At 31.9% G+C, this 15279-nt stretch overlaps 1 protein-coding gene and 1 pseudogene across 1 annotated transcript; both read left to right on the top strand.

Annotated features, from left to right (window-relative positions):
- Positions 1-3500: 3500 nt before the first annotated feature.
- Positions 3501-7499, top strand: LOC125851998 (putative disease resistance RPP13-like protein 1). The gene is made up of 2 exons (XM_049531718.1): positions 3501-7080; positions 7183-7499. Exon 1 carries the CDS (start codon positions 3545-3547, stop codon positions 7049-7051), a length of 3507 nt encoding a protein of 1168 aa, XP_049387675.1. The 5' UTR covers positions 3501-3544; the 3' UTR covers positions 7052-7080; positions 7183-7499.
- A 5375-nt stretch (positions 7500-12874) lies between these two features.
- On the top strand, positions 12875-15050 carry LOC125851996 (acyltransferase Pun1-like; annotated as a pseudogene).
- Positions 15051-15279: the final 229 nt, after the last annotated feature.

The following is a 15279-nucleotide window of genomic DNA, read 5'->3' as shown; positions in this document are numbered from 1 at the left end:
TTTGTAGCTTCTGCTTAACACATTTTACTATAGCAATTATATGCACCTATTATTATCATCTCCAAAAACAGGTATTATAAATGTTAATGTGCTTCTTCAAGGAACTCTGTCGCTAGACATTGAGCTTCAATACACGACAAAGATAATTTGGTGCACAAAATATTTCACATTAGTATGGTCGAGAAAAAGGTGCATCTCAAGGACTTAACAACAATATTAGTATCTGTTTTTTCACGACTCTAATCTATTATCTATAAGTTACATGCCAACATACTATAAATAAAATGAGTTGTGTAGAAATTTAGTAAGTAGAAAATGTAAGGAAGAAAGTGCCATGATTTACCAGAATGTAAAATATCATTTAAACAAGGGATCCAATTATGTTAAATTCAAAATTCCTCAATAATAATATTTTCAAGAATGATAGTTTTTTTTTTCTTTTCTTTTAGAAAAAGAAAAGAACTTTTCAAAAATGTTAAGTGAACATATTTATGATATGGTATGTCTTTTTTAATATGGTAATAAACTATGTAGAAATCTATCATTTTAATCTCTTTTATTTTTGAGTTCCCCACCTAGACCCCCCTTTCTACACCCCTACTAAATTACCATTCATCTCTTGCTTCAATTATTGAATTGAGAAAGTAATGAATTAGTATATTGCTTCAATTTATTATTGTCTTCTTGTTGTTTGAAGAGTCTTACTTTTGGAATGAGAAAAAATCATAGTCACCCCCCACCCCCACTATGAATGCCAGCTGTAGATTGTACCAATTATACATATTGATTGTGTAGTTAAGAGGGGTAGGTTCTGGAATAAATTGATTGATGACAATTAAGTTTTATAATCATTTACTTTTGACACAACTTGTGTTGTCTTGGTCCTATGCTTTATTCCTTTTCCACTACATTACAAATTTACAATAACCTAACAATCAATATATAGAATAGAGCACATGGTTGCAGACATAGGCGTATCCAGGAGGGGGTCACCGGGTTCACGTGAACCCATGCTCCCCTCCTGAATTCATATATAGTAGTGTTATATTTTTAAAAATATATGTAAATATAGATGTGTGAACCCACACTTGAAGTATCATATAATGTTGTGTGATGATGATTGGGTGCACCTCTGAGGCTAGAAATTTGAATCTTTCATTTATCTTGTTTTATTTTCTTTCTAAAATTGGGTAACATCTCTCTAAGTGGTTTGGATAGATAAAAAATAATTTTGGACCTATAATTTTAAAATTTGAAAGATTTTCAATGATAAGAACCTAAATGTTAAACTGATCAAATTTATTTCTTAGTCCATCTTTTCGTAATAGTGCACCCATCATCTCAAAATCCTGGATACGCCTCTGGTTGCAGACTAGATGTACCAACTCCGCTCTATTATACTTTGTTTGAGAACAAAGTTTAAAAAACAAAAAGAGATTTTTGAAATTTATGATTAAATTAAAGATGTATGTAATTTTTCAAATTTTGTAATCTTAAACTTACAAGGTAGAATCAAAATAAAAAGTAAGATACATATCGAGACTAAGGAAATATATAAGTTCTAACATATTCATTTTGTTGAATCTTTACTTAATAATTCTACTGAGTTAAAATAACGAACATTTGTAGCTTCTACTAACACACTATTACTATAAATTATAACAATTATACATGCCTATTATTATCTCCAAAAACACGTATTAGAAATGTTAATGAGCTTCTTCAAAGAACTCTGTCACTAAACATTGAGCTTCAATACACAGTTGATAAGGCAAGGGTAGCTCTGAATGCACAAAATATTTCACGTTAGTATGTTTCGAGAAAAAAATGCACCTCAAGCACTTTATAAAAATATTTGTATCTATTTTTCACTGTTCGAATTTATGACCTATAAATTATTCGAAGGCAAATTCACCGTTACTTCAACATATTCATGATATGGTAGTCTCTTTTAGCACCATAAATAAAATGAGTTTAGAAATTTATCTGAACTCTTTTATTTTTGAGGGGCCCTTTTACACGCACCTTTACTCTCTTGGTTGAATTATTGAATTGAGAAAATAATAAATCAGATGAAGTCTTTGTCTTCTTATTGAGTGAAAAGTCTTTGTCTTCTTTTTTTTCTCTGACATTGTACCAAATGACTAGTAAGTGTCTAAATAGGAATTACTTTATATTAACAAAATCTCTACCATAATTAGGTTTTATTTTACCCTTAATTGATAAAACAATAAACACAAGTATGATATATGAAAGATGTGTTGCTCAAAATTACTATTGTCTACTTATATTTTAATTCAATATGATTATTAAGTAAATATTGAATAAAATAAATCTGTTTAAAATTTACATAGTAAATCAAGTTGACTGATGCATGTGCATGCATCCTCACATAAACGCGTGGGTCCGCCTCTGTCTACGACCCCAAGTACCTTCAATTATTCAATTGAGAAGGTAATGAATAGGAACTAGCAAACATAGTTGTACCAATTACAAGTTCTTGTTTGCAAATTTACTAGTAAAAGAGAGATATCTGTGATCATTTTTGTTTGAAAATTACTCTTAGCATTCAACAGGTAAAGTAAAGTTGTTAGTAATTGAAGATTGAAAAATTTATCTTGCCAAAATTCTTAAAAAATCATTTTGTGTTCTCCTTGTTTTGCTTTTCAGATTTCAAAAATGGAGATTGGCTTAGCAGTTGGTGGTGCATTTCTCTCTTCAGCTTTGAATGCTCTCTTTGATAGGCTTGCACCTGAGGGTGATCTGCTCAAAATGTTTCGGAAGCGTAAGAATGATGTTCAGCTCTTAAACAAGCTGAAATCGACTTTGCGTGGCCTTCAGATTGTGCTAAGTGATGCAGAGAATAAGCAAGCATCAAATCAATCTGTGAGCGACTGGCTTAAGGAGCTTCGAAATGCTGTGGACTCTGCTGAAAACTTGATTGAAGAAGTCAATTATGAAGCTTTGAAGCTTAAGGTGGAAGGTAAGCATCAAAATCTTGCAGAAACACTATTGAAACATTGTAGATTTTGCAACCTGTGCTTGGGTGATCATTCTTTTCTTAACATAAATGAAAAGTTGGAAAAGACTATTGAAACATTGGAGAATTTGCAAAATCAAATTAGTGACCTTGGCTTACAGAAACATTTTGGTTCGACTAAACAAGAAACTAGAACACCTTCAACTTGTTTGGTTGATGAATCTGATATCTTTGGTAGGCACAAGGAAATAAAGGATTTGATTGACCGTTTATTGTCTGAAGACAGTGGCGGATCCAGGATTTAGAGTCCGTGGGTGCCAAATGGGATTCAAACCTGCAACCTCAATCTTCTAAAGTTGCCCTTCTACCATGGCACCACAAGCCAATTTTGTTCTGTGGGTGGCACACTTTATATTTATATAAATATTATCTATATATACCTATGTATATATAGAGTTTCCGTCGAAGTTCGGGAGTGGCGTGGCACCCCCACATCCCTTCATAGATCCGCCACTGTCTGAAGATGCAAGTGGAGGAAACCTGACTGTAGTTCCTATTGTTGGAATGGGCGGCTTGGGTAAGACAACACTAGCGAAAGTGGTTTACAATGATGAGAAGGTGAAGAACCATTTTGGTTTGAGAGCTTGGTATTGTGTTTCTGAGCCATATGATGCTTTGAGAATAACTAAAGGGTTACTTCAAGGAATTGGCTCATTTGACTCGAAGGATGACGGCAATCTTAATCAGCTACAGGTCAAATTGAAGGAAAGCCTGAAAGGAAAGAAGTTTCTTGTTGTCCTTGATGATGTGTGGAATGATACCTATAGTGAGTGGGATAGCCTAAGAAATGTTTTTGTACAAGGAGATATGGGAAGTAAGATCATTGTAACAACACGTAAGGGGAGTGTTGCTCAGATGATGTGTGCTGATCGTTGCGCAATCACCATGGGGACTCTGTCTAGTGAAGACTCTTGGGCTTTATTCAAACGACATTCACTAGAAAATAGGGATCATCCAGAACTTGAAGAGGTTGGGAAAAAAATTGCAGACAAGTGCAAAGGGTTGCCTTTAGCTCTAAAGGCACTTGCTGGTGTTTTACGCGGCATATCAGATGTGGATGAGTGGAGAAACATTTTAAAAAGTGAAATATGGGAGCAGGCAAGTTCTTTGAAAGGTATATTACCAGCATTGATGTTGAGCTATAATGATCTTCCTGCACATTTGAAGCAATGTTTTGCTTTTTGTGCGATATATCCCAAAGATTATGTATTCTGCAAAGACCAAGTTATTTACCTGTGGATTGCTAATGGTCTTGTAAAGCAGTTTTGTTTAGGTAATAAATACTTTGACGAGTTGAGATCAAGATCATTGTTTGAAAGGGTCCCAGAGTCTGAAAGGAAATCAGAGAGATTCTTAATGCATGACCTTATCAATGATTTGGCCCAAACTGCATCTTCCAAATATTGTATTAGGTTGGAAGAGAGCAAATCTGATGATATGTTGGAAAAAAGTCGGCACATGTCCTATTCCATGGGACAAGAAGGTGACTTTGAGAAATTGAAACTACTCTCCAAATCAGAGCAGCTGAGGACATTGCTTCCAATCAATACATGGTACTCACCTAACCTAAGCAAGAGAGCAAGTATGATGTTAAAATTGCGTAACATACAGCTAAGACGAACATCCTTAAGGGCATTAAGCATACTGCCAAGACTAACATCCTTAAGGGCATTATCATTGTCAGGTTATATGATTAAGGAGTTGCCAAATGACTTGATTATCAAATTAAAGCTCCTCAGATTTTTGGACCTTTCTCGGACAGAGATTAGAGAGTTGCCAGATTCCATTTGTGCATTGTATAACTTAGAGACACTTCTCCTGTCATCTTGTCGTTATCTTGAGGAGCTACCGCTGCATATGGAGAAGTTGATTAACTTGCGTCATCTTGACATAAGCAACACTCGTCGCTTGAAGATGCCGCTACATCTGAGCAAGTTGAAAAGCCTCCAAGTGTTAGTGGGAGCCAAGTTTCTTGTAGGTGGTAGCGGTGGTTGGAGAATGGAAGATTTGGGTGAAGTACAGAACTTGTATGGATCTCTATCAGTTCTAGAGTTGCAAAAAGTAGTTGATAGAAGGGAAGCTCTGAAAGCAAATATGAAGGAAAAGGAACATGTTGAGAAGTTATATTTGGAGTGGAGTGAAGGTAGTTCTGCCGACGATTCACAAACTGAAAGATCCATACTTGATGGGCTACGGCCATACACAAACATAAAAGAAATCAAAATCACCGGATATAGAGGGACCAAATTTTCAAATTGGCTGGCTGATCCTTCGTTTCTTCAGCTAGTAGAATTGTCTCTTAGCAACTGCAAGGACTGTGATTCTTTGCCAGCACTAGGACAGCTTCCTTCTTTGAGATTCCTTTACATTGAAGGGATGCATGGAATAACAGAGGTGACACAAGAATTCTATGGTAGTTCATCCTCCAAAAAGCCTTTTAACTCTCTTGAGGAGCTTAAATTTGCAGATATGCCGGAGTGGAAGCAATGGCACATTCTAGGAAGTGGGGAGTTCCCTATACTTGAGTACCTTTCAATTAAAAAATGTCCGAAGTTGATGGGGAAGTTGCCTGAAAATCTTTGTTCTCTGACAGAATTAAGAATTTCAGAGACACCTCTTTTTGAGGAAGCTCAACTGTTAAGATCCCAATTTGAGGGAATGAAGCAGATTGAGGTATTAGTTATTAGTGATTGTAATTCTCTTACCTCCTTACCTTTTAGCATACTGCCCACTTCCTTGAAGACATTATGGGTAGCTGATTGTCAGAAATTGAAATTGGAGGAGCCAGTTGGTTATTGTAACACGTTTCTCGAGGAATTGACACTGCAAAAATGTGATTGCATAGATGAGTTTCTCCCAAGAGCACGCAAATTGTCTATTTGGAGTTGCCAGAACGTTACTAGGTTTTTGATTCCTACTGCCACTGAAAGTCTCGAGATTAAGGATTGTGAGAATCTTGAAATACTTTCGGTGGCAGTTGAGTCTGCGATGACGTCTTTGGATATTTGGGGTTGTCAGAAGCTCAAGTGTCTGCCAGAAATAGAGCTCTTCAATTTACAAGTCCTGAAGATCAGTCATTGCAAGAAACTAGTGAACGGCCAAAAGGAGTGGTGTTTACAGAGATTCCCCTGTCTCACTGAGTTAGAGATCAGACATGATGGCAGTGATGAAGAGATCCAACATTGGGAGTTGCCTTCCTCTATTAAGAGTCTTAGCATATCCAATCTGAAAACATTAAGCAGCCAAGTTCTCAAAAGCCTCACCTCTCTTCAATATCTATATATTGAGGGTAATTTACCTCAAATTCAGTCACTGTTGGAAGAAGGTGGGCTTCCCTCCTCTCTTTCTGAGCTACGTTTAGAATACCATGATGAGCTCCATTCACTACATCTTTGCCACCTCACTTCACTTCAATGTCTACATTTATATTGCCCTAATCTCCAATCACTCTCCGAATCAACACTGCCCCCCTCCCTCTCTCAGCTGGAGATCTCCAATTGCCCTAATCTCCAATCACTTTCTGAATCAACACTGCCCTCCTCCCTCTCTCAGCTGACCATCGAGAATTGCTATAATCTCCAATCACTTTCCGAATCAGCATTGCCCTCCTCCCTCTCTCAGCTGACCATCGAGAATTGCGATAATCTCCAATCACTTTCTGAATCAACACTGCCCTCCTCTCTCTCTCAGCTGACCATCAGAAATTGCCGTAATCTCCAATCACTTTCCGAATCAGCACTGCCCTCCTCCCTCTCTAAGATGACGATCAAGAATTGCCCTGAACTCCAATCACTCTCCGAATTTGCACTGCCCTCCTACCTCTCTGAGCTGATCATCAAGGATTGCCGTAATCTCCAATCCCTTTCAGTAAAAGGGATGCCCTCTTCCCTCTCTATACTAGTAATTTACAAATGTCCATTGCTCATACCACTACTAGAATTTGACAAGGGGAAATACTGGCCAAATATTGCTCAAATTCCCATCATATTTATCAATAGGAAATGCATGTGATGATTAAAACAAATGGTGCTCCCACTGATGTAAGTTATTCTTTTCCCTCAGAAGCTTGTTATTTTTGTTTTCTTCACTTTTCTTTTTTGCTAAGTTTTTTCCTTTTCTTTTTTTTATATCCTGTTGAGCAGTGTGGAATGTCTTTTGCTCAATCCACACCGAAAATTGCTCATACTTCCACCATAAATGTTGATTGGGAGAACCTGTAATGATTATCACGAGTGGTGCTCCGATAGATGTAAGTTATTCTATTTCCTTAGTATCTTTCCATTTTTGGTTAAATTCTTTTTCTTTGTTACATCTTTTTGACGAGTGTGTAGCATCTATTGCTTCCATGAAGTCGAGGAAATAGCTATAGATCAGGATAAACTCTTTATATTTGCATTGAGACATTGTAAAAGAAAATCATATATCATATCATATTATAAATGGGAAGCCTCTATGTCAAAAGTTGAATTACAAAAATGTCCTTGTAATATCATAATATTTATGGACAAAAATGTAAATATATATTAAATATAAATAAAAACTATTGTATTCTATTAAACACTATTATTACATATTTATGAACAAAAATATAAATACACATTAATTATAATAAATATCATAAAATATTTATAATAATAATATTATATTCTAAAAATGGAGAACTCACAATCTTTGGCATGAATTAATATAGATACAATGAATATTTGTACAATTGGATGATATCCTATTAAATGACAAAAGAAAATCAAAAGTTTAGGAACAATTAAAATGACCCTTAAGTGTACCTCGATTACTCCTACCGTGCAAAGGTATAAAAATTTTCAGATGAATTATATTCAAAAAATTATATTAAATGCTAAGTAATTGCTTCAATAAATACTTACTATGAAAACTTGCAATCGTTGAACTTTTGATTTTCTTCTATTATAATTAGCACAAACTAATGATGAATTAATTATATACTTGGTAAATTAGTTAAATTTATCTTATATAAATGGACATTTAGCATATGCATAAACTTTCACTATTGGATATATATATATATAATTCTATACTTATTAAGCTCCCAAGTTAAAAGTTGAATTACAAAAATACCCTTCAACTAAAAAAAGAAATTTTTTAATAAATGGTTGTAATATAATTCTATACTTGTTACGGTTTAATTGTTTTATATAATAAAATAATAAATGGAAAACGAAAAAAACCAAAGAGACGATGATCAGATAATAATTTTTGATACTTTAAAACTTTTGGTTTTTTTATGTTAGAGAAAAGAACCCTTTCCTTTCTTCATTTACATTTTTTTTAAAATAGACCAATAACTCTCTAAATTATCTAATCTTTCCTCTTCCCCAATTTATTACTCAATTAAATCTTAAGTTAATACTCTATATAATTATATATATTGAATGAAAGATGAAAGAACTTCCTGAATATACCGTTTCATATTCCTTTTTTGTGCACTTATATAATTTATATAAATGCATATTATCATATAAGATAATAGGGTTGCTTCACTTCAGTTGCAACATAATATTATGATATATTCTTTTGCCTCATTTTCTTTTCATTGCTTTAATTTTTTTTTTTCTGTTTCATGTCTGATGTAGTGTATTTCTTTGCTTATAACAGTCATTTAGGTGAATACTTTTTCTTCCATATTATTCTTATTTGTAAAATATAAGGNTGTTCCTCTTTTTTTTTTTCTTGAACCAATTCAAAGAATTTTGATTGACTATTGATTTTTTTTTTTAAAAAAAAACACTCTTGTTGAGGAATTTTAGCGCGCAATTACGCTCTTTGATTAATACAAGTTTATATTAAAAATAGTGAGCACCCAAAACCGTAAAATCCTGGATTCGCCACTGTCTCTATCTAGGTCCATGTATAACATTGCCTTCATATTAATTTATTTTTAAAGTATTTATTAAATAATCCATTTTTAAATAATATGGATTAATATAAAGAGGGATAAATTTGTTAAATTATAATGAATTTATGTTTATTTAAATAAGTTCAGGTGTAATATCGTAAATCATAAAGGAGGTGAGTATTATAGAGCGAAACCTCGAGAAAGGTCTTTGGAATTATCCCATAAAAGAAATATATTTTCTTTTTGAGGTGAGACTTTTCAATGACGTTCAAATTGATCTAATTTCAAAAAGAATAACGAACATCAAATTTATAAAAATAATAAATTAAATAATAATTATGTGTTTGTAGCCTCTTATTATATGGTACAATATATAGATATTATGGTTCGAGTGGAAAGTTATTGTTAATATTTTTGTTGAACTTATATAATTTGTTCTAAATTCACCTTTAACTATAAGTAAGGACAGTCCAGAACCTATTTGAGTCATAAAAAGATAAAATTAATATAAATAAGTTAGATTTTTAGGATGTAACTAAAATATGCTCAGTGTAGTTTTTTTTCGTTTTATCAAAAAATTTAAATGGCACGCCTAAATTTTAACATAAAATGAAAAGTATTCTTACCCTTTATAAAACAGAACTTTATCTGTCACTTTATAAAGTGGAGTTTTTCTTACACTTTATAAAGTTAATTTTTTCTTCCACTTTATAAAAAATTACTCTTTTCACTTTCCTTTTCACTTTTTCCTCAAATTTCATAACCCTGCACTGATCCTCAATCTGACTACCCAACAGTCAACACCACATTAAAAATTCGAAGGTTTTCTTTTAAAGATTTTCGAAAGATTGAAGGGTCATAGCACAACCCGACCACCCAACAATCTACCCCACAATTTTTTTAATTAAATTTGAAATTTATTTCTTTTCATCTTTTATTCATTGATTCAAGATTAATATACAAATTAGTGGAAGATTTGAATGATATTATTGATGTTCTAGTTTATTCAAAATTTCGTTTATATATAAGTAAAAATCATAAACAAAGATTTTTCTCTTAGAATAAGGCTAAGATAAACATTGAACATTGTTTTTTCTTTATTTTTCTTTTAGATTAGTGCTTAGATGAATCTTATTTTATCATTTTTTAAATGAAGGAAAAAGGAAAAAGAGTTCTCAAAGAAACTTTTTAGACATATACATACACACACATAATTTGTTTTTTCTTTATTTTTCTTTTAGATTAGTGCTTAGATGAATCTTATTTTATCATTTTTTAAATGAAGGAAAAAGGAAAAAGAGTTCTCAAAGAAACTTTTTAGACATATACATACACACACATTAATTATGTGTTGTGCATATTCATAATCCTCTTAGACAAATTATATATTAAATTTAGAATGTTTTTTTCTTGTCAAGTAAATATGAAACATGGAATGAGAAGTAAAAAGATCAGAAAAATTAAGAAATGAAGAAACTATCAAAGAGACAGAAAAATACTACAACTAAAATTGTTAACATATCTAATAAGCATTAGGGATTTTACTTTAGTATTCAGTATTCTTTTTACCATGATATTTCTTTAGATTAAAACTATGTACTTAGTTGTATTTTCCTATTTTAGAAACTAAAAAATTCAATATTTTTTTAATGAAGATTTTGAGTTATTTAGTTTTTTTTTTTTTATGAAGAGAAACTTCCATTTTATAAAGTTTAAGAAAAACTTCTGTTTTATGTTATAAAATTTAGACGTTAATAGATTAACGTTTGTGTTTAAATTTTTCATTAAATAAATAAAAAAAAAGTTACACTAAACCTATTTTAGTTGCATCTTAAAAATATGATTTATTTATGTTAATTTTATTTTTTTATGACTCAAATAGATTCTCGACAAGTTAGGACTTCTCTGGTCGTAGTGACGTAAAATCATAGAGTGTATTTTTTTTACAAATATATTATAGTAGTTGTTGTTTTCATTTTCTTAAAGAAATTGTCAGCTATTTATTCCAATAAGCAAATCTGTGTTCAACATTTCATTATAATTAATTACTCCCTCTGTCCCAATTTATATGACTCACTTTCCTTTTTAGTCAGTCCCAAAAAGAATGACACATTTCTATATTTAGTAACAATTTAACTATAAAATGTCTATTTTACCCTTAATGAAATGATTTATAGCCACACAAATTTCTATCATTCATTTTGGACCACAAGTTTTAAAAGTCTTCCTTTCTTTCTTAAACTCCGTGCCGAGTCAAACTACATCATATAAAATGGGACAGAGGGAGTATTACAATTATGTCAAAGTCCAAATTGCCATGCAGAAAATAATTGCTTTAAGTGTAAGAATTTTACACAAAAAAGTTGACAGCCGTTTTAAAAAAAATAAAAGGTTAATATTATTTTTGAAAAAGTGAAGACGCTTTAAAAAAATTTATTTTTTATTTTTTAGGTGAAACTTTTTAATAAAGTTTAAATTAATCGAATTTCAAATGGATATTGAACATTAAATTTATAAAATTCAAAAATAAATAAGAACTTGAGATTGCCAAAATGGGTCCCGCCCTTTACCTTGAAATTTTAAGAGCTAGTATAGCAATCCAAAGTTGACTATTTATTTGTTTTTATTAATAAAAAATATCTTCTTTTTTTTAAAATAGAGTAAAATAAATAAAGAAAAGATAATGAAAAAAAATCATATAAAGAAGTTGACCATTGATTATCCCATTATATATGTTCTTTATAATTGAGACAACACTATAATAGTAATTTGATTTGTGGGACTTGTTAGAATTTAAGTTTGATACACTGTCTATTTATAACTTCTATTATTATATTATATGAATTTTATTTTTAATAATACATAACGTTTATATAATCTAAAAACTAAAAGAGTAACATGTTGGCACCGATTAAATTAACACAATGGTATAAGTTTTTTTTAACACTGAAGGAAATTATTTTTCAAATGAGTTTAAATTAAATACACGTTGAATATGAAAAAATAATTTTAAAAAATAAGTTACACCATAAAGTTAGCATGAATCATGATACGTAATTATGTACTAAGACCAGATATCAGTTGTTCAATATTTTATATTCATCATATCAAAGAAGTTTGACTTTCTTGCTTTTTTTTAAAATAATATTATCACAGTGCGAAATTGGAAAAAAAAATATATGGGCAGAAAAAAAAAATATTGTTTTAGGAGTTTTCAATGTTATGTGTGCCCTGCTCATGTATTTATTCTATTCTTTTAAAAATAATTAATAATTGATGTTGTGGTGATAAAACTAGTTTATGAAAATATTGTTCGTTCAATATGTTTAAGTGTTAATTTGTCCATTATTAATCTAGTTTATCTTGATTTGTTAGCTCGTTTAAGAGTTTGAAATAATTTGAGTTAAGTATGTAACCTAAATTGACTAATGATAAATCTTGTCAAAAAGTTCAAATTAAAAATATATTTTTTCATTTGTTATATCATGTAAAGCTATAATAAAGAACAATTTATTTACTTAACTTTTCTTTAAGTATATAAAACAAATTAAGAAAAAAAAATTAAGAGTCGAACGACTTGGGATGTGATTCATATTTTTTACCCATATTTAATAGAGTTTGACGATATTTATTTTGATTCGTCTAAATTTAGCTCGATTACATTGCGCCGATATTATTTGTTGATAAAGATTGGAATCTTTGACATTGCTAGAACAGTTCCAAATGGTGCTGTTTGACTAAATAAATAAAATAGGAGTTTTATTGTTATTGTTATGCATATAGTATATGGCAATCCAAATTTGACCATTTATTCCAAAGTGAGAAAAAAATTGTTTAAACTTTTTTGGCTAGTATTTAAATACTGTTTTCCTAATGTATCTATATATAGTAACAAAATACTAAGAAGAAAAATTCATTAGTGTGAGATTTTAATTTTGCATTTAAAAATAAATAAAAAATTAAAGATGTCTAGTTTTTCAAGATTGCTATCAACAATCTCCAAGAAAGTTGTGAAACCTTTTTCTCCCACTCCATCAACTCAAAGAATTCACAAACTTTCACTTCTTGATCAATGTATGGGTAATTTTTATATGCCCCTTGTTTTATTTTACCCAAAACATCAATTAGAACAAGGTCCAAAACAACTCTCTAAACTTCTAGAAAACTCATTTTCAAAAGTATTGGCTTATCATCAACCAAGGGTTGGAAGTTTAAGAGATAATGCCACTATTCAATGTGATGACACTGGGGCTGAGTTCTTTGAAGTTGAAGTTAATTGTCCAATGGATCAAGTCGTTCATCGCCCAGACTTAACATTGGTCGATTGAGCGTAGCTCAACTTAGCCACTTTGATTGTGGAGGAATGACAATAAGTGTGTGCATGTCACATAAGGTGGGTGACGCGCGTATTGCCTTTTCCTTTTTGAAGGATTGGGCTACATTAACCCAAGGACATTCAAATGGTAAATTATCATGTCCTTCGTATTATGTTCAGGACTCATTAATGCCATCTCTACCCGATGGCCCACTAAAGTTCCCCGTTGTGGTTGAGCCAAATGCAGAAGAAAATGTCGAATTTGAAAAGAGGTTTTTTTTATCTGAATCCAATATAAGAGCTCTCAAAGCATTGATCGTTGATGATCCATCATCAATAGTGCAAAATCCAACTACGACTGAGGTTGTTAGTGCAATTGTTTACAAATGTGCAGCAATTGCTGGTGCAAACATATCAAATGGTAATGATTCTTCGTCTCAAATGGTTTTAGTATCCGATTTACAAAAAATAATTCCACCTTCAATACAATCAACCTCCACAATCGGGAACATTCTCACCGCCTTCTCTACACCAATATATAACCTAGAAGACCTTAGNCTACATAAGTCTACTATCAAGATCTAAATGATAACCAATTAGGGCAAAAATCTTTGAAAGGGATGCTTGTAACATGGTTCAAAGCCATTGTTACCGTCTCCGTGTTAAGCAGCATCGGACATTCTACTGTTAGCAATGCACATGAAGAATCCTCTTGGTCAAATGCAGGAAAGTCTAAAGCACGTTTTATATACATGCTAATTACCATTATTAGCATATTGCACACTTTCTTTTGTCTAGACTACAATGTAGCAGAAGATGATCCACATCCTCCCCCGCTTCCTTGTATAGGTAACACCAACTAATGCAAACAACTTTATGTTTCCTAAGGTTTAGGTTTTCCATCATCAAAATCACCCCTCCTAGTAGCTGACTATGTGAAAGAAACACCTTCATCTGCACCATAGTGGTCGATTGAGCGTAGCTCAACTTAGCCACTTTGATTGTGGAGGAATGGCAATAAGTGTGTGTATGTCACATAAGGTGGGTGATGCACGTAGTGCCTTGTCTTTTTTGAAGGATTGGGCTACATTAACCCGAGAACATCCAAATGGTGAATTATCATCCCCTTCGTATTATGTTCAGGACTCATTAATGGCATCTCTACCCGATGGCCCACTAAAGTTCCCTGTTGTGGTTGAGCCAAATGCAGAAGAAAGTATCGAATTCCAAATGGTAATGATTCTTCGTCTCAAATGGTTTTAGTAACTGATTTACGAAAAACAATTCCACCTTCAATAAAATCAGCATCCACAATCGGAAACATTCTCACCGCCTTCTCTACACCAATATATAACCTAGAAGACCTTAGGTTACCAAAATTAGTAGCGGATATAAGAAAGTCCAAACAAGAGCTTTCCACCAGAGACAATTTCAAAGAAAACAAATGGGTATCAGAGATGCTTGAATACGCAAATAAAATAAATACAGGAACAAAGGATGATCAATCGTATCGTTAGAAGAGTTCATGTCACGATGTGTATCGATGTAGTAGTGTATGTAACATTCCATTCCAAGATTTGGATTTTGGATGGGGGAGACCTACAAGAGCAAGCATAGCAAGTACACCATTTAGCAATATGATTTATTTGATGAATACACAAGATCAAAATAGAGGAATTGAAGTGTTTATTAACTTGAATCGACAACAAGTGTCCATTTTTGAACAAGACAAGGAGTTTCTACAATTTGCTAGTCCTGTTGGTGATAATCATAATCATGCTCATGAGGACAGAGAGAAATTATATTGCATGGAAGCTTTCTAAATTATTCTTACATATGCATTCATGTCACAAGGAGTTTATAGTTCAACAAGGTTATAAATTTGTATTTGCTATATATGTTTCTAAATTTCTATTTTATGGTATGTTGTTTATTCCTTGTAAAACTCTTTGAATTTATTTACCATAAACATATAAAAAAATTAAATGTTAAGTTCTTTTTGAAAAAAAATTACTCTAATAAATTCTTGAACGTCTGAAGTTCATATAAGAT

This window comes from Solanum stenotomum, unplaced genomic scaffold (assembly GCF_019186545.1).
Source record: "Solanum stenotomum isolate F172 unplaced genomic scaffold, ASM1918654v1 scaffold31411, whole genome shotgun sequence".
Classification (NCBI taxonomy): domain Eukaryota; kingdom Viridiplantae; phylum Streptophyta; class Magnoliopsida; order Solanales; family Solanaceae; genus Solanum; species Solanum stenotomum.
Note: the sequence above shows the minus strand (reverse complement) of the source record. Positions and strands in the feature narration are given on the sequence as shown.

Coding starts and splice junctions, on each gene's coding strand:
- LOC125851998 (XM_049531718.1), top strand. CDS start 3,545: ATGGGCGGCTTGGGTAAGACAACACTAGCGAAAGTGGTTTACAATGAT.